The 22775-nt window shown below is 34.2% G+C and overlaps 1 protein-coding gene across 20 annotated transcripts in view; it reads right to left on the bottom strand.

Moving 5' to 3' along the window:
* Positions 1-22775, bottom strand: part of PTPRK (protein tyrosine phosphatase receptor type K) — a 511921-nt gene that overhangs the window by 375981 nt on the left and 113165 nt on the right. For all 20 annotated transcript variants that reach the window (XM_081044250.1, XM_081044264.1, XM_081044263.1 and 17 more), the window contains exon 2: positions 12635-12757. In XM_081044250.1, the coding sequence (XP_080900376.1) occupies positions 12635-12757 (123 nt within the window). The remainder of the gene's footprint in view (positions 1-12634; positions 12758-22775) is intronic.

The raw sequence follows: 22775 nt of genomic DNA, 5'->3' as shown, positions 1-22775 counted from the left end.
TTTCAATACTGCTGAAGACTTCAGAAAAAGATAATTTGTTTCAGTAGCTACAAATTTAGAAGTATATTTATACCCTAATAGGTATACTCCTTAACAACAATTAAATCGAGAATTTCAAATTAATTTTTTTTATTTTTAAAATATTATTCTTTCTCATTAAATAACTTTCTCCTGACAACCAGTTTCTGTCAAATTTCTAATTGATATTTTCCATACACAGGTGTATCCTAAGAAATGTTTCCCTTGTTAACTTTTTTATCAACATAGTGATTTTTGGCTTGATACCCAACTTAGTAGAAATATCTCTCAATACAAAGACTTTTGGTCAATAATTTTTCGGAGAAAATATTTTTTATTTGTGGCTCAAAAACTCAATATAATATATAAATAAAACTGCATAGAAAGAGTTGTGAGTTATATTCATATACGATTCGTAAAACATCAGATTTGTGTACATATTTTGAAAGGCTCAAAGTGATTACAAATGATATGTGTTCAGGATATAATGAATACAAAGCAATGTATTCCATACAAAGCAACTTTGTAATAAATTTAATTATTTAGATCACATTGTTTGGATCAGAAAAAAATGCTTTAAGTTTACGCCACTTACTTTGAAAGTAGATTGTGTATGCTGTGTTTTAGTTACATTTTTACTATCTAGTTGGATGTTTTGTTTAAATTTAACACACTATAATATTTAAAATAATAGGAAATTGACACTTTGTTAGCATTTCACACAGGAATATGATTTTCAGAAAAAGACTTCTGACATTAAGTGGAAGATGCCTGTAAACTAAATGGTGACCTATTAAATAGGTGCCAGGGAAGAAAGAGTAATTTTGAATTAAAGGGGGGTGGGGAGGTGTATGATTGTTTCAGAATGTGGGAGAAACTTGGCAAAGACAAAACTTCAATGGATATAAGAAATTGTAACAAATTTGCAGAGAGAAATTTATTTATCTTGGAGTATAATCCCGCAAATAATAAGCCTTGAAAAGAAGCGATGAACTGTGTTAAAACTTGTCAAAGTTGGCTTGGTTTTAATACTCTTTGTTTTAAGTTTTTTAAAGCTTTTACTGCCAAATGTTACATTAATTTTAGACTGGAATTATGTTTTCCTTCTGTTAAAATAACAAATTGATCTTAGTAATTTCAATACCCTCTTAATAAGAGGTTGTAAAAATTATTCCTAACCTTTCTGTCTAATTTGAGCAGGGATTTTTTATCTCTTCAGAACAATTTTTTGTGCATTGAGTTACTTTTATTATGGTTTTGATTATTTAAAATACTAAATATAATTGCAGCTAATGTAATACAATTGCTATTATAATAAAATATTAATATTAGCAATATTAAAATATTGATATTATTCCTTGTTCAAGGGCATCAATGTTACTATCTTAGACAAGTGACTAACCAAAAGCAATAGTGCTTTTGATTCTGCCTATCTGATAAGACTCTAAATTTATAAAAATTAAAATTTCAAGAAGCCTTTTCTTATAAACTTCAGAATTTTCTGTAGGGCTGTGGACAACCACAACTTTTTTGTTTTTCCTCCACCTTATGACACCTTTATGAGACCAGGCAAACTAAAAATAATTAAGTTTTTATTTTTAACTAGCTCAACATTTATTGTAAGGGTTGCATCGTCAGAGCTTCAAATCAAAAAAGTTCAACCTTCTGTATATTAATGTTCTTCAGGTAAATGTTATTAAAATAAAATACGTGCCCAAGACAATACAAGGTACAGGAAGAACCTGAGATTTGTTAATACCCTCAATGTCCATATTGCCTTACCCTTATGGGAAACAATAACCAAATCTTTAAGAAAAAGTCAAGTTCAGTACCCAGACAAACTTTTCTCCTCTCAGATAGTTCTTATTACTGTAATAATCACAACAATTCAGTTTTATCAGCCAGCTGTGGCTGCATTCCTTCCATAGTTTACCTAAAGGGTCTCCTATAAGCCACAGGCTCTAGAAATTAGGTCCTTGTCTAATGGCCTCAGTAGAAAGGACTGGACCAGATACTTCTAACTATGATGACTTCAAAGACCAGTCTCATGTCTACAGATTTCACTGCTGATCAACTTACACATCAGCCAAAATGCACCAAGGCACAGAGTCAGAATTTCCAGGGCTGATACCTTCCGGAAACAGACTGTAATCCCAAAATTCAAGAGACCGCAAATTAGCTAAGTATAATAAAGAACAACGAGGGGGATCTAATTAGAATCATTTGTTTGGAAGACTATTGGTACATTTCCAATATTCCATTTTTCTGATTGGTATATGATAAAGCTCTTCATTTCTTGATCTCTAATCCATACTTTAATAGAACCTTCAATGATACCTTGTTTCCACTGACCCCTCAGAAATTCAAGACTACATTCTTTTTCTGTTCCAATACTTTTAATGGCAAAGTAGTTAACTAGAGAAGTACAAGAAGAATCTGCCCTTCTTTATACCAGAATGTAATTCAATAAATCAACCAGTGCAACCAAACTGTTTGTATTTTACGGAGCGTTATATTTAATTACTTTTACTGAAATGTAAGTGATAAGCCTTCCAAAGGGGCAAAGGCTATATTGCATATGTGGGCTAATGATGCCTACAAAACTCTCCCAGTAATCAGGTCTGCTCTTTGGTCACATGTGTAAATTCCCAGCTTTAGAGGAAGTTCAATTCCAGGCAGGCTAGGAATCTCAGCTGAGTTGAGAAAGGAGAAAGGAATCCAACCACATTTAAAGATACTTCAAGTGATACCTCCTGGAGATAAACAATTTGAGCATGTTTTCTAAGCTTCTGAATAAAAAGCAAGGAGATTTCAATTTTTAGAATGATAGAAGTTATTTTTTTAAAAATATTAGATTTCTAATAAAATCTCCAAACAAAAGTTTAATTTTCTGCCCTTACTAGTTGTTTAACACTGTGTGGCACTAGATATTTGGATTCTACTGCAAGGTTTATATTCATTAATAAATACGTCTTGCTGTACTTGTGTAAATGAAGCAGACCAAAACAACATGAAACCATCTTTTTTGATTGTTTTCAACAAGAATTATCCTTGGAAATTATTTATGATCATAACGGGGAACTGTTAAAGGGGGAAAAGTTAGAAACTTGGAACTAGGCAAAAGAATAACTGAATATCCTTTACCCAAGGATTAGCTAATTCTTTAAGAGTATGTATTTTTGAGTACCTTTTTATTGTTGATTAACATTTTTTATAAATCTGAGAAGATGTTAATTAAAAAAAACGTATGGCAATACAAATGATACTTACATAATAATAATAATGCAAATAAATTATGTCCAGTAGAGAACCAAATGACTTCTGTCTGTTAGTAATCTCCAAGGTTTTCATTTAATTGCCATTAAACTATTTAGTATAAAATGAGGAATCGTATTCCAATATTCTTCCTTTCAATGACTATAAACACTTCCCCACTTCCCTTGTTCCTATAATCTTTTGAACCAGTCTTATCATCTTACCAGTTGCCCTCAATAATGAATTAAACATACCTTTAGCATGTGTCCATATATATATATATATATATATATATATATATATATATATATATATATATATATATAAAACACTTGGCTCATTTTCAGGTTTTGAGGTTTTTTATAAAGTATAATACCTTATTTCTTCTGTGATAAAACTCAGGAGGAAAACAAGAGAGGATACAAAAATTCTCAAGAGTAACAATTGCAGGTTAGAAAGCTAAAATAAATGTATTAAGGACAGGAAGATTTCCTACTTGTCAAGTTACACATGTAGTAAATGCTTTGAAATCAAGAAAAAACTGACACTAGGCTGACAATACATTCGGCAATTCAGTGCCACTCTAAAAATGCTTTATTTGTCTACTCTTCCAACTATCACAGCTTCTATATTCTAGCCACAGATCTATGCTGCCATATATGCATCAAATAGTTCTACAGCAGGCACTGTTGTTTACCAACCCAATATCCACTGCATCCTTATTCCAGTAAATCTGGTTGGTCATGTGTACCCAGGAAAGCCTCAACCTCGGCTCCAACTGGGGGAGGAGAGTGAGCCTGGAAGTATAAGCCAACCATGTCTTATTCTCCCTATCACAGATGGTTTTAGTAATGGATACATGACATAATTTTGGCCGATTATGCAAAAAGTCTGCTGATGGGCACCTCAGGAAAGTTCTTTAGGTTTATTTAAAAAAACAAAAACAAAAACACAGTTATAATGAAGAGACAACCTGTTTTTCTTCGTGTCTTTATTTAATATCTAAAATACCTGCAGATCTTAAACCCATGAGAGGACTTAGTGTGACGTAAAAAGATAACCTTTCTGAATGGAGGAGCATAGAGACAGAAGAACCTGGGTCCTGGAGGACATCACTGAGCCACTTAATTAGCCAATCCTGGACCTCTTGTTATGTGAAAGCAGCTCTCCTTGTGGTTTAAAGACATTTTGAATTGGGCTTCCCATTACTTTTGCTGGAGAAAACATGACATACAACTTTTTCCACATTTCCAAGTCAGCCCTGAAGCTTTTTTCTGCTGCCTCTGAAGAAGGATCTCAACTGACACTTGCTTATATGGCATTCAAAAATCAGATCTTTCTCCTGTATCTCTACACACTTGGATTCCTAGCCTTGACTTTCCCAAGATACGAAACCACTGGCAATTGACTTAACCTCTCTAAACCTCAGTTCCCTCATCTAACAGAATGAGGTTAATACATACCTTAAAGGGCTTTTACAAAAATTAAGCTAAATGACATATTTAAAAAATACCTGGGATTAGATATAAATGGTCAGAAAAGCATTTTTTTAAAAATATCCTATAAGTCTAACCTGGCTAGGATAAAAATCGCACACTCAAAATATAAGTTTTGAATGACCAAATTTGCCACTTCCCTTTCCCATTTAATTCGCCAACTATTTAAAAACTGGTGGGAAGGGAGGAGGTACAGAAACACATAATCAACTTGATGAAATTTGTCCTGTTTAATTTTATTCTTATAAACTACAAGAAGCAAGTCAGCATACCTTTTTAATCTATGTCCCTAGGTGAAGATTTTATCTATGTTGCTGCTGGCATTTCTAAGTTGTTATGTGCTCTAAATACATAAAACATTCACTTTGGGTTGGAAAACATTTCTCAATCAAGAATTTCCTCTTTTGGGTGGGTTAAGAGTCCTGTACAACATACAATACTCTCAGCAGAAATTAGATCTGATAACTGACATTCTTTCAGTATTTTAAAAGCATTTTTTAATGTAATGATAATTAAATATATAAGCAGACTCTATATTTTTCACATTAACTATATGAAATAATTAACATCACAAAGTTTTACATAATTCCTAATTTAACCACTCGCCTTTAACTGCTTTCTTGTACATTTTATTTCTTAGCTTATTCTTGCATTTTAAAGATAATAAGCTTTTAAACTGTGAATGTCTAAAAGAGCTGTTTAGCCATCATGAAGCAAGTTTATTTTTGGAGAGGAAACTTGTAAGGTCATAACTGTACTTTTCCCCTGCATTCCCCACAAGGAAAAGTAATTTAGTTTCTTTGGACTATATATTGATTTTAATGTAAACATTAAAGGTGACTGTATAGGCTTTGAAATTACTCTGTATTCTTATCCTCAATTCATTTAGGAGGTTGGAAGTTCTCTACAACTGGCATCAATATTATTATTTTTTTCTTTTTTTAATACGAGGCTGTTTTTCCCCTGAGATATATTGGGACATATCTAACTTAGATGCATTATGTACCTAAAATACCAGGAAAATACTCCTGTCTCAGCATGCCGTTTCTGTCCACTGTAATTTAGACATTCTTCATGCTGCATTTATGTCCACAAGGGTAATAACCCTTACATTAAAAACCAGCCTTCGTGAAGTGGCTCACCTTTCACGGGGTCCATTACAGCCTTTCACTCTGTGACCCTTCACTGCCTCCAGCTCCCACTGTTTTTAATCAGCAACTCAAATGTGGTAAACTATCTTCTCTGTGCTGAGGGCAAAATCACCAACAGACACATGATAATATGGTTTGGAAGAACACATTGAAATAAGCCCGTAATTCTAGTCCTAAAACACCGCACTGCAAACAAAGTCTTAAAATTATTTTCAAACCCTAAACTTAGTCAGAGTCCTTTAGTCCATGAATTTTTCTACCACACATGCTCTAAGGAGAGAACAGATAATATATGTGTTTCTAAAGGTTTGCTTAGGCAGACACGCAGCAAGTGTTCATCAAATAACCAAAAATAGAAGACAGGTAAATCAAAGAAAGGACAAGTATTTCCCAGGGGGGTGAGGATATCATGGAGGAAACCCTGACATGCAGAAGCAATTCCAAACAACAGCAAGACTCAGATTCCATTCCATGTGAAGCTTAAGAGACAGTCATTTAAAGCTTTTAAATTTTGAAAAGAAATAGAATTTCCTATGAAGCAGTAGAAAATCATTGTGAATTGAATGTAACATACAGCTGGTTATGTAGTGGATTTAAATGTCCATCACCACGTCAAGGAAAAAGCAGGATGATACGTGTCAAGAGTAATTCCGACATCTCAAACGGACAGACGTAAGCTCAAATCCCATTCTTGGGTAGGCTTGAAGGAAGTTGCTCACTCTGTTTGTCTCTGAAATGTCACTAATTTTGTAGGTTTCATGTGAGGATTGAAAAATATATATCATGTCCCTGGTATAGTAAAACTCAGTAAATGAGCCACGTAAGTCATAGCTAATCGTAGCAAGTGCCTTAATCTCAGAGACGTTTGTCTAAAAGTGTTGAGTGTTCACCAAAACATTATTTTCAAACTGTCCCTTGGAGTCTTACATCTCTAGATGTTTAACAGCTGTGTTAATGAACTGATGTTAAGCTATTATCTTATTCTTCCCCCCTCTCTCCTCCTTGTCTCACTTTGCTATCCTCCACTAACACCCATCTCTCAGTTGTCCTTAGGACAACTGCACAGGTTCACACTTATACTCTCTGACCATATTCAGACAATAATAACTGGATGACAAAAAGGAAATAAACCACTATTTTGGCCTGATTTGCTCTGTCTTCTAACACAAACAAAACTAGGCATAACACTGCATTGCAACTCAGTATCTCTTTACCAACACTATATGCACATAACTTTATTCTACCACTTTCTGCCATGGTTGCCTCTGGTAGATTTTCTGTGAAATAATTATATTAGTTCAGATGTGTAAGATCTTGGCAGCTATGACCTTGTAGAAACCTGTTTTATATTGTCAATAATACGGTGATGGAAATATTATACAAAGTGATCCACTCATTTTAATGAGTAATTAAGGTTCCCAGAGAGATTGACTATGGGTAAGAAATGGTAAGTTAGCAGAAAAACTCCCTTGAAATGTCCCCTCAGGGGTATTAAAATGTGATACACTGCACATATAATATTGTTTAATACATTATGACTAAGTCTTCTCTTATAAAACTAGGACACCAGTATCATTACTTAGAAAACTTAGCTAAAATAGCATAACCTATAAAAAGTATTATATGAATCACGTGGACAACAATGTTTTATTTGACTTTCAGTATATCACAGTATCAGAAGAAATCCAGGCACAAAATCATGTGACTCATGTACAGTCCCCATTGAATACATAAACACATTTAGTCTCTCCAAATAAATATTTGAAGAAGGCAAGCCTATTTTAACAACCTGGCTAATAACTCATGTTTAAACTCTGAGAAGAAGAAAAAAATAAATAAATAAGAGTCTTAGTTCTAAAAGTAACATTTTAAAATAAAGGAAGATTTCTTAACCTGTTAAAAAGTAAAAGCAGTTATAATTACAGTAGAACATAAATGTATTGAGCTATCAATCATAATCCCTACTCTCAGATCTAGGACAGAACATATGATAAGTGGTCAAATGAATTTGTTTCATGAGGTCATAAGTATAAAAGAATGTCTGACAAACAAGGTCATAAACACATGTATTTGAGATAAAAAACAATTTCTAGTTCTATGCAACATCTCTCTTTCTCTGTGGCTTTGTTTGTTTATATACCAGACTTCTGAGAAGACTGAATTAATTTGATGAGAGAGAGAGAGAGAGAGAGAGAGAGAGAGAGAGAGAGAGAGAGAGAGAGAGAGAGACTAAAAAGGAGTTCATTCCTGGTAGTATAAATAACATTTAAAATTATGTCCAAAATAAATAGGTGAAATCATTTATGAGGCAAAAGCTAAATATTAATAATTATATGATGGTGTTCTAATTATATTAAAATATAAACTGAATATAATGCTTGGGGAACAGGGTATTTTTGTTCAATTATCTAGGAAAGAGAAAGAAAATGATATTTTGGTTTAACCCCTAACCAAAATATGTTAGACCTCATTACATAAGTTGACATTTTTACCTAAGTAAAATAGTGTCTTAGGAAATCAGAGATGAAAAATATGGTTTGTGCTCATAAGGACCTGATAGTTTAGTGAAAAGAAGGGCATAAATGATATTATAATAGCTACAATTGAAATACGTACAAAGTACACTGCGGAGCATATTTGGATATGAGGATAGAAGAAATATATATATGAGCTCCAAGCCAATCAGGAAAATCTTCCCAAACAAGATGAAATTTAACTAGACATAGTAAAAATGGGTAAGTTTGGTGGGTGGATAAGTGGGCAGACAACTGTCTATGCCGAGGGAGGAGAACATACAAAAACCCAGAGATGTCAAAAAATACAGTATCTTTGAGTGGGAGGAAGGGGCCCAAGTTGGTGGGGAAAAGAGTTTGAGTCCATTTGAGGTCTCCTATTACATATCTTGTATTCTAATCCATAACTTTTTAAATTATTAGTTTAGTTCCCATAGCATCCCTGTAAGCACTGGCTTTATTCCACTTTAGTTTTTGTCAATTTTTATAAACAGATAAGATACACATAGAAAAGTACACAACTCACAAATGTATAGCTCAGTTTGAGCATACATGTGCAAATACAACCCAGATCAAAAAATAGAATACTGTTAACATCCAGAAGCTACCTTCACCTTCTAAGCACTAACCATCTGCCACCGACAGCCCTTTCTGCAGATAAACAATAGCCTGATTTCTAATACCTATTAGTTTTGCCTCTTTTTGAAATTCATATAAATGAAATACAGTACATATCCTTTTGTCTAGTTTCTTTAAAATTATGTTTGTGAAATTCACCCATATTATATACAGTAATAGTTTGTTCACTTACAATATATTCCATTATATGCATATATCACTATTTATTTATCCATTGCACTATTGATAGACATTTGAATTGTTTCCCATTTGAGACTTATGAATATTGGTGCTGTAAACATTCTTGTACCTATAGTTTGTAGAACACGTGTACTCATTTCTGCTGGGTTTATACTAGAGAATGGGTTTGCTGGGTCATTAATTTGAACAAAGTGGTTGTGCAGATTTAGACTCAGACCAGTAGTAGATGAGAGCTTCACTTGCTCCGTACTCTCAGCCACACTTGAAATTTTGATCTTCATCTGCTTAGTGTGTAGTCATTTCTCGTTGTGGTTTTAATTTGCATGTCCTTGATGACTGAGTTGAGTATATGCTCACATTTTCATATGTTTTTTGGCTATTAGGATATACTCATTGTTTTGCATGCTATTTTAAACATACTTAGCAGGCCTTTCAGCCACCATCATTTGTCACTTGACAAAGATAAGTGTGTGGGGGGGGGGGGGGTAGGAACTGCTGAAGAACAGTCAATGGCATTATGTCTTCAAACGAGGACAAATAGTTTTTTTGTTTCTCTATTCTTTTCTTCTACTCATCTTCATTGTTCTTTTATTCTAATCTATTTATTGACTCTGCCTTTCTTCTTTATTTTTCCAGTCCAAAAAAGTCAATAAAACGAAGTCAATTAACAATGCCCAAGTACTTTATAGAGTTCAGTAATTCAACAACAAGTTGCATTAGAGACCCTGCCTTCTTACTTTAGGATTGTCACATATTTGAGGTTTATTTTTGTTCATAAATGAGAAAAGTAAGCATGTCTGACAATTTATTTGAAGACAAATGGATCACTCATTAAATTTTAATAGGATAAATCTAAATGTCTCTTTTCCAGTTTATGAATAGATAATAGTCAGTGAGCATTTTAAAGGAATATCAGAAGGAAAATGGGGGGAAAAACAGTATATGTTTTGTAAAAAGATACCAGTAAAGAAGAATATACACGTGGGTGCTTTCTTTCACCATCAATGAGGACTAAACACAAGTTACATTTGGCAAAAATAAAGTAGCCATGACCTTTTTCCCTCCTCTGCATGATTAATTACTTAATGTTCTATTAATTGGAAGATGTGACTGAATTTCAAACACTTTCATTTTCTGTGCATATCATCCAGCACTGTAACCACCGATTAAGCTGTTCATCAAAGGTGAGCCAACAAGGTCATCTGAGCAACATCTCTTCAGCTACTCATTATCCATCTTCAATGGTAATTAACATCGCAACATTTCCATAAATCAACATCTTTCTGATTATTCTTTGATGATAAACAGTCAAAATGTGTGCATTCCAGCCCACCCCTTTTAATTTTATATAAAATGTTCGTTCTAAATATACCACAGAAAAAACTCAGGTGAAATATTACAAGAATTTCTTCAATTAACATGTACCAGAAAAATAAGGTTATGTAACTTTGAAAAAAAGATACAAACTGATACACAAAACTCAATGAGTCTGCTGACAACACAGGGGTCAAAAACATAAGAAGCAAAGGGTATCAGCCACCCAGTACCAACTTATTCCTCTGGCAAGAAAATTATGGCTCAGTTCAGCTTCACAAATAACCATTTGCCTACTCAGCCAAGGAAAAGTGACAATTTTAAATAGAAAGCAGATTTACTTCACCCTACTCTCAAAGAACACATCACCAGGCAGACCAATTTTAAAAAGCTTTCCAAGGGATATATTTAGTATATTAATTTATAAATCATACCTTGGAAATGTAACATTTAGGTTACGTTGACTTTGTATACTTGTGGTGTTCTTTACTGTTGATACTTTTACTTTTTTTATATATATCATATTATTTAGCAACTTCAGGGTTGTATTGATAAAGATTATTTTTAAATAATCATAATAAAAATACTGAAAATATGTTTTAAAACTAAAATTATTAGTAATAGTCAATCAGCCCATGAATCATGTATGAGTATGTATTACAATAGATAATTGTATATTATATAGTATACTAATATAGTACATTGTTAATTATTATATTGTATTGTGGAGGTCCAGAAAAAAATCACCCCCAAGATGTGCCTCTGAGGTACGCAGATGGTTTTAAGCTAAAGGCAACTCTATCCTCTTTTGACGAATCTATAGGGCAAGAGAAACTTCTATTTACTAAGAATCTGCTGTTCTTATAATCCTTCAATGAATGACCCTTTGAAGGCCCCAAGGCACCTTACCTCAGCCCTAGCTCAGGATGGTTTATATATCCATGTTCCTTTCTATTTCTAAACCTTTCCCTGCATGTGGAGTCTCTGATTTTCTCATGCATGTGGGATTCCCGTACATATGTAAATATTAAATTTGGTTATTTTGTCTTGCTAATCTGTCTGGTGTCTATTTAATTATTACAACAGCCAGAAGAAACTTGAGGGTAAATTTATTCCTCCCCCCGGAGTATATTATATACACATGACTGTATATAATGCATAATTTATACCACACTTGTTTATTTCTAAATACTGGAAGGAAAACAGTTTTCTCCTTTAGTCCATTATTTTAAAATTCCTGTTTGCATTTTGAATTTGTGTGACTAACAAGCATTGTTAAATATATACACACAGGACTTGGAATTAGTTGCAAATTAACATGTAGAACTGAAGGCACAAATATTAGTCTGACAGTATATAAAATGATACATACATATTGATATCCTGTGTTAGTTAAGAGAAAAACAATTCAAACTGGCTTCAGGAATAAGGAAATATTTAATTTCACAAAATCAAAAACAAAGGATTTAACAAGGTCAGGGTAAAGAATACACAGGACTCAGCCCTATTTTTCCACCATTCACTCAGTAAAGACCTTCTCTCTTTGAGAATCTGATTACCAGGCCACCTTTCTTCAGAGCCATGGGCATGCTCCTGATCACAGTGACAGTGAGATAAGCTTTCTCCCCACGATGGAGTAAAAGTCCTTCCCTTCAGTCGGACTGGATCAAACCTGTACAGGTACTAAGTGACCTGATCTCACATTTTAGATTATTTTGAAAAGATTTTGTTTCTTCTTCACGTTATTTATTATTTTTTTTAATTTACTGGTTTTATTTCCATTTGTTTTTTTTTATAAAATATGAGGAGGAAAGAAAAGAAAAACACACTAATATTTTTCCAAAGTCAGAGACAACAAAGATATAATGAGCACCCTTGAAGAACAATAGGATTAAAGAAAGTTATGAAGGGAAAAGCAAGGAATATATTAAGGCTCTCATAAGATGTGGTGGAGTAGCTTGACCATAGTAGTTTATTGTTAACAAAGTATTGTGTTAACCTAAACTAAGAAAATGGTACCTATTCCAAAGTGACTCCGCCAACAGGGAGTACATAGAATGGGTCTCACCTTGAGGCATCTCAGGAGGCAGGTAATGAGGTTCTTGAGCACTAACATGGACCCACTCAAAGTCATCATACAGATCTTGGTGGTAGTCACAGGCCCCAGGACCGTCATCAAAAGTGCAGCCACCTAGAGGGGAAGAGAAGAACTGCCATTACATTCTAAACGGGCAATGGAGCATGTGTTGGAGAAGGAAAGGGTAAACTGAAATATGTAATGTGGTACTCATAACTTTAATAATAAATGGCCCTCCTTTTTATCACTATTCTTGCTAAATTTTCACATGAAATTAAATTTCTATCAGTAGTTTCTGTGTGAATAAGAAACCGGTTGGAGCCTCAGAAGGAAGACTGAGGCAGATTTTAACATATTAAAAATAATAGGGGATACATGCATAGTGAGGCTTTCCTGATATTTACAAACCACACAATCTAAATAGTTTTTAACAACTTTAGAAGAGATAGAAAGAGGAAAAAAAAGAGTGAAAACGGTCTTCTTCCATAATGCAAGTTCAAAAAGGTGAAGTTAATATTTAAGTCTTATCAAGTTCCTTGGTTTAAAAGAACACTTTCAAATCTACTCATAATAGCAAATAAAACAAATATAGCTTTACAGGGTCTAAAGTGTTTGAGGTCAGTAACACACTCTTCAATACTTTATTTAGATTACTTTCATACACAATTATGACTTAATAGGAGGGGGAAAACTGAAGCATAAAACTGATCAGATTAGACTATAATCACTCTCACCACTTCCACTTTATTTAATAACCTCTTTAAAAAAAAAGTGGTGGTAGCCTTTCCCCTTTACATCAGTCATTTTTCCTGGCTTTATTTTCAGGGGGAATTTTACGGCAGAGGTAGAAAATTACTTTTGTTTCTCAGCCTACATATATGCAGGCACGCACAACTCAACATATTTAGTTTATTCAAATCATGGAAATAAGAAATAGCCTTTATTTCTAATCTTGATAGAAAATGGATTACAACTAACGAAAATCCAGCAGCGGATTTAATGAGAAAAACCAATACCCTGTCTCCTTTCAAGTAGCTTATTTGTTTAGTTTCCACGGGGAATCTTTGTAAAGAAACTCAGTGAATTCTGTGACCAAACAGCAGGCTAGGGGGTGGTAAACTTCAGTCATATAAATTCTTCTCTGTAAACAAGGAATTCATTTTCCTCATCAAAAGTCTGTCAATTTGAATACGGAAAAAAAAAAAGTTATATTCCTCACCAATGACAGAAAGCAGATAGCATCACAGGCGAAGGAGAGGTCAGAGATGTCTAGATAACACCATAGCCTTAATAACCCTTTTCAAAAGCAGAATATGTAGGTGGGTATTCTTGAATCACTCATATGAGTACATAAATCCTTTAAAATCACCAAACTTCAGCAGCTTGAAAGCTTAATACTCTCCTTTTAAAAATGCCTAAAATAGCCTCTCTATCAATGCTCTCATAAAAAAATGATGTATTTTTAATTTAAAATTTATCAATGAAAAGGGGTTGCTAGGAAATGGATCTCACATAGCAAGGGAAACATTTTTCTCAAAATATAATTTGCAATAAACCCTAAAATGACTTACTGCTTTGCAACACATGCCTTCAGGGCCTCCAGTTGCCCTTTATAATAGTGTGAGTGCCCTCAGTATATAAATTTAAACTACCAGTGGAATCTACATTGGCTCATTTGGAAGACAAATGGCCTTAATTGTTGTCCTTCAGAGCCATTGTTAATTTTAGACTCCAAGCTTCTGATTAGCAATAACAACTTGTAGTAGTTTTATGAAATAAGTGGGTCAGCCCCTACTCTTTGTGGCACATCACTGCCCTGTCAGTCAAGAGTCTTGGGAATAGTTCTTGGTCCACTTGACTTGAGTGTGAAGAACATTTTTAAAGGTGATTTTTAATTTTATAGTTTAAAATAAATTCTAATCTGAGAGAAACCATATATCCATTTACCACATATACAGCATAGCATATCAATAAATCTTTGGTAAAAGGTTTTCAAAAATCTTTTAGTATTTTGTATTTCAAGGTTAAGGACTAATAATCTTCTGTACTAATGTTCTTGAGTTCAAGACATCTTTATATACAGTATTATAATCTATTTTAAAGAGAAGTATCTTAGCAAGTTTCTAATTCATACATAAAAACATACCTCATGAATATAAAGTTTCACTGAGTTAGATGGAAGAACAAAAGGACACAATACTGAAATGATGTTCTAGAAATTTAGTTAGCAGAGGGGATGAAAAATGAGCAACGAAACATCTTACATTTTCAGTGTTGTATTTGATACAGGTGATAAGACTACAGCGAGTAGCTGCAAATCATGTCAGAAAAATGGTGACAGCAAGCTTCTGGACTCCTGGAGGAAAATTACTTCTGAAGTGCCATTTCACAGATTGCTAATTCCTCTATGCCAACCAATCAGCTAAGGGACACATCTATCACTGCAATGGTCTGCCTCCACTGGCGCAAGCCACTTAGGAGGCTTTGCAAGCTATTTACCTAACAATAAAAAAAATCAGGCTAATTTGGACTTGCCAGAATTTTTGTCCACTCCTGAGCTGCTCACTGAAAGGACTGGTACTAAGAAATAGTAGGTGCCCCTTCCCCAAAAAAGTATTCTAACCCCAAAACTAAACATCTAGCATTTAGAGAGATTCTTTTTTTCTTCTAATTTTTTTTATTTATTTATTTTTTTAAGTGTGTTTTCCACGACCCATCAGCTCCAAGTCAAGTAGTTGTTTCAGTCTAGTTGTGGAGGGCGCAGCTCACAGTGGCCCATGTGGGGATCGAACCGGCAAGCCTGATCTTAAGAGCACCGCGCTCTAAACACCTGAGCTAACCGCCTGCCCCTGGAGAGATTCTTGAGTGCTTGCTTACTTAAACACCTGGTGGTATGAGTGAGTAAGGAAATAGAGACCCTTTCTGTAGAATCATGAAAGAATGAATAATAAACTCAAGTCCTTTCTGCAGTCAAGCATTTCAATAAAATTCAGGGTCAGGTTGACTGAGAACAAAGTTGAGCTGCAGAAAAATACAGGGTCAGTAGGTCCCTAGACAGCTCTGAACATTTTGTGAAGGAGTCTTTTAAAAGATATTGTACTAGGATCTTGCACATTCTCCCCTCCTAGACACCTATGCTGTCTTAATTTTTCGACTGAGGATAATAGCAAGAAACATACAGAATCATCTTCCACGGTTCTTTGTTGTTTATAAAAAAACAAACTTAATTTAGCTAAAGATACAGATTATTTTTTCTTGAATTGTTTGGAATATACAGAGTTTTAAAAAGAACAAAGTGTTGGGCAAAATATGTTGGCAAACATAATACCCTTAGCACAGTTGATTTATGACCCTCAAAAATGAACAAATTCATCTTTCCCAATTGTGAATTAAGCTGTGATACACAGATTTGCGTGTAAGTGATCAACAACTTTGGAGTGTTCTTTCTTCCATTAAAGACACAAAGAAAGACTAACACATGTCACAACAGGACACATGCAATACTGAAATAAACTAACTTTGAATAGGCTATCTTTATCGAGGCTAATCAGAAACCATAATATAAGTTTACTGGTATAATCCCCAAAACCCATTACAAAGAAGCCAATGCATATCTCTCTCTCTCTCTCTCTCTCTCTCTCTCTCTCTCTCTCTCTCTCTCTCTTTCTCTCTCTCTCTCTCTGTCTCTCACACACACACACACACACACACACACACACACAAAATCAAAAGAACAACAACAAAAAAAAGTATTACTGTTCAAAAGAACAAAAAAGGAGTTTACTACTGAATATCTTAAATGTGATTTCATTTATAATCTGAGTTAATATAATCGATTCCCAGAAAAGCAGACTACTGGAAAAAGTGTAAAAATTGATGCTTTTAAACAAAGTTCATATATCATCTGAAATCTACTGGGATATCCATATATATATTTTTTTCCTATCAATTTTACACTTCTGGGAATACTGAAGGTACAAAATAAGAATTGACATATTGTGATCAATGTTTATGAAGTTTTACATCAGCTCTAAGGATAAGCAACACTTTTTCTCAATTTAATTTTTTTTTCTCAAAAAAAAAAAAAAATCCAGTATTGAAATTCAAATAGGAAAAAATACCCAAGTAGATGCAAAGAACAAATACCTTCAAGGTCATAAGTATGAGTCACTGGTCATAATACATCACTTTGGTTCAATAGCAAAGAGGATCTACTGAAGAAAAATAAGAAAATGTATGATAAGAATTCCTTAAAAGATAATCATTTCAGGTCCAGAAAAAAATCCTTTGCCCTGCTTGTAGTTAATTAGTATGTGAAAGTAATATTTGAGCTTAGCTCGTTCATAAAGAACAGGAATTGGAAACACATTTGTGGAAGACTGAACCTATAATTATTGATAGATACAAATGTATCTTAATGATGAGAGAAGAACTCATTTCAAACACACCCATAAATTATCTAACTGTTCATTCCTAGAGTTCCATTTCCAGCCAAGAATATATGTTTAATATATATAATCCAAGATTATGTAGCTTGTAAGATTTCTATCGAAAATGTCTATGATTCAAAGGAAATGCTTTACTCCAACTGACTGAATAGTCTTCCTTTAATAAGACAGAATTAACCAGAATGGAAGATGTCCAATTTCACTTGCATCTTTGCAGAGACACAATATTAAATCTCCTAAACTTCAATTAATAAGACAAGAAATTTTAAGGAACTGGCACACACCACCACTTAGGGGGTAGAAGAGAGACTCTTTCTAGACGCAGCATGGAACAATGGCAAAGTACATACATAGCTTTGCTATTTTATTGCTTTGAGCTCCAAGGTAATAATAGCTACATATAGAAGTATGAGGATTAGTGATAATACTTGTAAAGCCTCTAACACTCACCAAGTTTGTTTATAAAAGCACTCTTCCTTTTTATCATGTTCCATTCTTTAGTTCATTCTGTATATGTGCTATATACACATGTACCTTCTATACATATTTAACAGCTAAATGAGAAAGAAACTTGTGGTTTCCATATAATTTACCCAGAAAGACTAAATAGAATTTCCAAAAAGGCATAAAGGGAAGATTACCATCTTTTCCATAACCAGTTTTCCCTGAACACTCATCAGATATTCTTTCAGTTAGGAAACACCTTCCTTAAATCAGAGGTCAGCAAACTTTATCTACAGAAAGCCAGTTAATAAATATTTTAGGTGTTATAGACCATACCATTTCTGATGCAACTACATAATTGTGTCATTGTAACAAGAAAGAAGCCACAGAGAATAGGTATCTAACAAAAGGGTGTGTCTGTATTCAAATTAAACATATTTACAAACACAGGTGGCAGGCTGGTTTTGGCCAGTGGGCCATAGTTCACCAACCCCCGACTTAGATCACAATGATCTTAAGGATTCTGCAATTCATAGGTAATACAGTCTAGTTAAAAGCTTACAAACAAGGATCTTTGATGTCTACATCACTTCTGCATTACTCAATTTTCTTTCCTATACATCAACATGAGTAGTACTGGGCCACAGCCAGGAAATTGAACTAGAAATGGACTCTGAATGACAGTACTACATCTGAAACCAAATCAAATTGTCTGGCTGGGCAGAGGTATAAATCAAAAGTGAGAATACGAGAGAGCTAAAGACATTTTTAAGATCCTTTAGTCTGGGCTTTGAACTTTGAAGACCACAAAGGGTGATATATTTAACATTGTGACCCAGCATGTACATGCATCCGTGCATGCAAATATTTATATACAGTAGTGTAAACACACAAATACATTAATTCACTCACACTGGAAGAGGTCACTGAGGGGAATTGACCACCAGTTGACCCACAAGCTGGACCCAGGCAATTGGATCCCCTCCCATGACCTTGGAATGTACTTTCCACCCACTGACATAGCCTTGAGAGAGAAATGTGTTCTTGAGATCATCTGGATGTTATTTGTGACTGAACCCTGTTAAGGCCTCTATATAAACTTTTAAGAATCTAGTGGGCGGGTGCGGAGATCTATTTGTCTTGCAACCACCCCTGATAAGCCTCATAAGTTCCCTTGCTTATTAAACCTGTCACCTACCAATCTGGAGTGGTCTACCTCTTTCTTAGCTCTTTCCTTGCCCTCCATATAAAGAGGCCAGTTTCAAATTTGACCCAGGAAACTCCCACGATTGTGAACCATCAATTCAATCATTTATTATTTTCTACAATGGGTCACTAGTCCAGTGCTCTTTCTATAACTGGAATAAAATGAAGAATTAGTTGTGTGCATCAGAGAAGTAGAAGATTATGATGATGATGATGATGATGATGATGATGATGATGATGATGATGATCAGGTCAGCATCCTCCGCCTCAAAGAAATACAAGCAGATGTTCATCATGGGAGGGAACCCAGAAGACAGGTGTGAGCAATCCAAGTCTCTGTACCTAATTTTCAGGCCTCAGGCACAAGTTGAAGTCTAAATCTAGGCCCATGAGACCTGGTCAGCCCTGATGGTATTTATACGTGACTTCATCCAACCTCATTATGGAGCTAATGGATGATTACATGCCAAACAGCCATAGAAATGACTTCACAGATGAAAAGAGGTTTATTAAAATATACAAGGAACTATGAAAAGTACCTCATACTAGAAAAAAATAAAAATTGCTCAAGGCCACAGAGCAAGAAAGTACCCGAGCCAGGATCTGAACCAGGCACAAGGGTTCTTTACTCTGAACCACTACACTAAACAGCTCCACAAAATCCGACATTTTCAGAATCATCCAGTACAGCTCCCTCCAACGGGCATTACCTCAAACTATTACTGAACACAAAGAACATTCCCTATCCCCACCATGCAATGGTGTGCTGGTGCTGCGTCCTTGGGGATAAAATGTAGTACATTTTGCACCACATCGCATGGCAAAGTCTCTCAGAATTGATGCCACACATAAGAAAGGGTATTTAACAGACAGAGCTATAAAAGCCAAGCTGATTCGCTAGTAAATTCAGCAAAGAATTGTATTAAAATAGGGTGACTTAAGGCTGAAAAGCTGTACTATTATAACACTGTCCTGTCACTCTTGATTACCTTCACTTTTCACTTCGTCTCCCCAAAACATGGATAAACAAGTGGCTTTTCTATGTTTAAAAACATTGTAATAAATTAAAAGCATTATTGTTCTGGCAATTTTAGCAGCAGCCCTAAAATTAATCTTAGGATAAGAAACCAGATGTTTCTCCAAGGATCATTAATGTGTTTACCTAAGTTTCTTTTCCTATTTTCTATCCTATTATCTATCCCAGTAAAATCTCATCTCTTTTGCTTAGCGTTGGACACACAATCTAGAGAAAACTACTGAACAAAGTAATAGAAAGTAAATGTACTGAAAAATAAAATTCCTAACTAAAGCCATATTTACATTTTGGTAAAATTGGAAACCATCCAAGCTCACATTTAAACATTCCTTTGTTTTGTTGTGTTTCTCAGGGAGGGACTCCTGGTGGGGTCTACTTCACCCATATCAGACACATTCTGGCTTATTTCAGCAGTTGCTTCTGACTAAACTCAAGCATAATGGGTGATAGATCATTTTTCATTTATAAAGGGAGTCTGTGAAATGCTGAAGCCACATAAAATGGAATTCCATAACCCAGTCTCCTAGAGGAAGGGCAAAGATGTGATTTGAGGCTTTGAATTTAAAATTTTCTATCAGATTGGCAAAGGAACCTTAAATATACTCAGCTACATTTTATTAAGAAGGTAAAAAATTCAATAATTTTTTGCAAGACTTTAAAATACCCTTCGAGGAAAGAATAATCAACTTATTTAGGTAAGTAATTAAAATGCATCTCGAAAAATAAAAATGTGTCTTTCTCCTTTTCACTAATATGAAGCCTGTTTCCTATCTAAATGCTGGACTTGATATAATGTAGGTATTTCGGCAAATGTTTGGGCTTTTCATAGTTCCTAAAACATTCTTAATTAAGAGTAAAGAATTATGATTCTTTCTGCTATTTTCTTTATTTAGAAAAAAAAAGTTGGATCTTATCATTTCAATCAGTACATAGCTACTGTTAATTGGACATATTAACCAGTTCTTCTCATGAAACAGTTTAGCTCTCTAACCAGGTCCATAACTAACAAACCAGTCACACAAACATAAGAATATCATTACGTTGATACTGAGTAAAGTCAGAAAACTTGTTGTCCAGGACCTTTGCCCTTTTCCTTATAAAGGTATAATTCTGGGTTTTGACCACAGTTTTAGTGAGACTTTGCTATTGTAGCCTTTGAAAGTGTCAACTTCTGACCAATTTGGTGCTGAAGCTGAACTCACAATTTTCTCTTCTCAAAATTCCTGTCTCAGAAGAGTGCATATGGTTTTCATTTAGTGGAATCACCACATAAAATACAGATTTCTCAAGCAGCAACGGACACTGCTATACACTGACATTTAAGTGACATGTAAACCAATGGTCATTCTAACCTAATGGAGAGAGTCTTAATTGGTAGAAATGGTAAATAGTTTTATATAGGGCTCACGAACATGCAGGTCTGCCTGTATCTTAATTTTCTCATTTCTATACCAACAACAACAACAAAAACAATTTGGCTTCACTTTCCCTTCTCTACTTCTACTTACTACAAAAGAATGCTGTGCCAATTAATTTGAAAAATCTCTCCACAACATCCTATGACATTAAAGCTAAGTGTTACAAATATTTAAGTCATCATTAAGTTAGGATTTTAGTTAGGAAAACATCCGTCCAGGTGAGAGACTTATTATTGTTTTATATTTACATTAAATTTTTATAGCAATATGACCAATAATTTGGAGGATTAGATAAGGGGAAATGAGCTTACAAAAATATTCTATGATTCCTAGGCCTTTGTACAAAGATAAATCTGTATGATAATAAATTCAGTTATATGTTGGAAATTCATACTACCACTGACTCTGCTCTCCAGTAAAACTCCTAAAATGGGAACCACCACAATTGAACTATTCCTACCAGGTAAAAATATTTAAAGATGTTGACTGCCCATATTACAATTTCATATGAAATTCAAAAATATGAAAAATGCTTCAGTGAAGAAAGGAGACCTGAGCTTGAAAAAGTAATTTAACAGAGATAAGAAGCCAACTTTCTTTTGCTGCAATCTCCATGCCGATTAGGGACTCATGGTTCTCAAGAACAGTAGGTATAAAAATATTTAAAAACTCGAAATATCCTTGACTCATCCAATTTAGATGATTGGCTGAAGCATCATATCCCATTTATTTAACATTTGTACTTTAATTTTCCCTCCAGTTCTTGCTCTAAAACATAATGACCAAATTTAAATCTATTAAACGATACAGTTTACTGATAAAAGGCAAACTCATTTCTTCACCATAAAACATAAAAACCTGGAATTTTTTTTTTTTTCCAAAAAAAAAATTGAGGGGGCAAGAGGCTGTCAAATAAGATCTGAATAATAGATTAAAGCAGTCACAGTTTGAAGATAGCATTTGAAGTCCGGTATATGCTGTGCAGTAGTAGGACACCTTTAATGCTTTACTTCTCACCTCAAACCATAGCTTACATTTTGGAATTTTCAAATCTCTAAATATAAAATAACAGACACAATTACAACATGGAGCTTACAAGGCCATCCTAGCAAATAATTGGTAAAAACAAATTTCTCCTAATTAATGTCCCAATCTTAGCTATCCAAGTAAAGGTAAATAGAAACAAAAGTGAGGGTTTTGTCCATATCATTTGAACAACTTCAAAGGATTATAACTAGTGTTGACAGTAGGTTGGATAACAATAGGAGGGCAATTGCCACTTTCTTTTTTGGACAGCAATTAGGTTTTATTTACCAAAGTTTTTAAGGTATAGTGTTTGCCTTTGAATCCAGTAATTACAATTTTAGAACCTACCTTACATAAATGTTCACATATGTGCACTCCTGTGTCCTACAAAAATACATGTTTGGGTTACCAACCATCCAAAAAAAAAACCAAAAAACAAATTATTTGTGGGTTTTTTCCATGACACCCAAAGACAAGAAGACTACCCTTTCAAGTTTGAAGGGCACCTACCTCAAAATTGTTTCAAATATAATCACAAAATTTGGACTAATGAA

This window comes from Rhinolophus hipposideros (assembly GCF_964194185.1).
Source record: "Rhinolophus hipposideros genome assembly, chromosome: 3".
Taxonomy (NCBI): domain Eukaryota; kingdom Metazoa; phylum Chordata; class Mammalia; order Chiroptera; family Rhinolophidae; genus Rhinolophus; species Rhinolophus hipposideros.
Note: the sequence above shows the minus strand (reverse complement) of the source record. Positions and strands in the feature narration are given on the sequence as shown.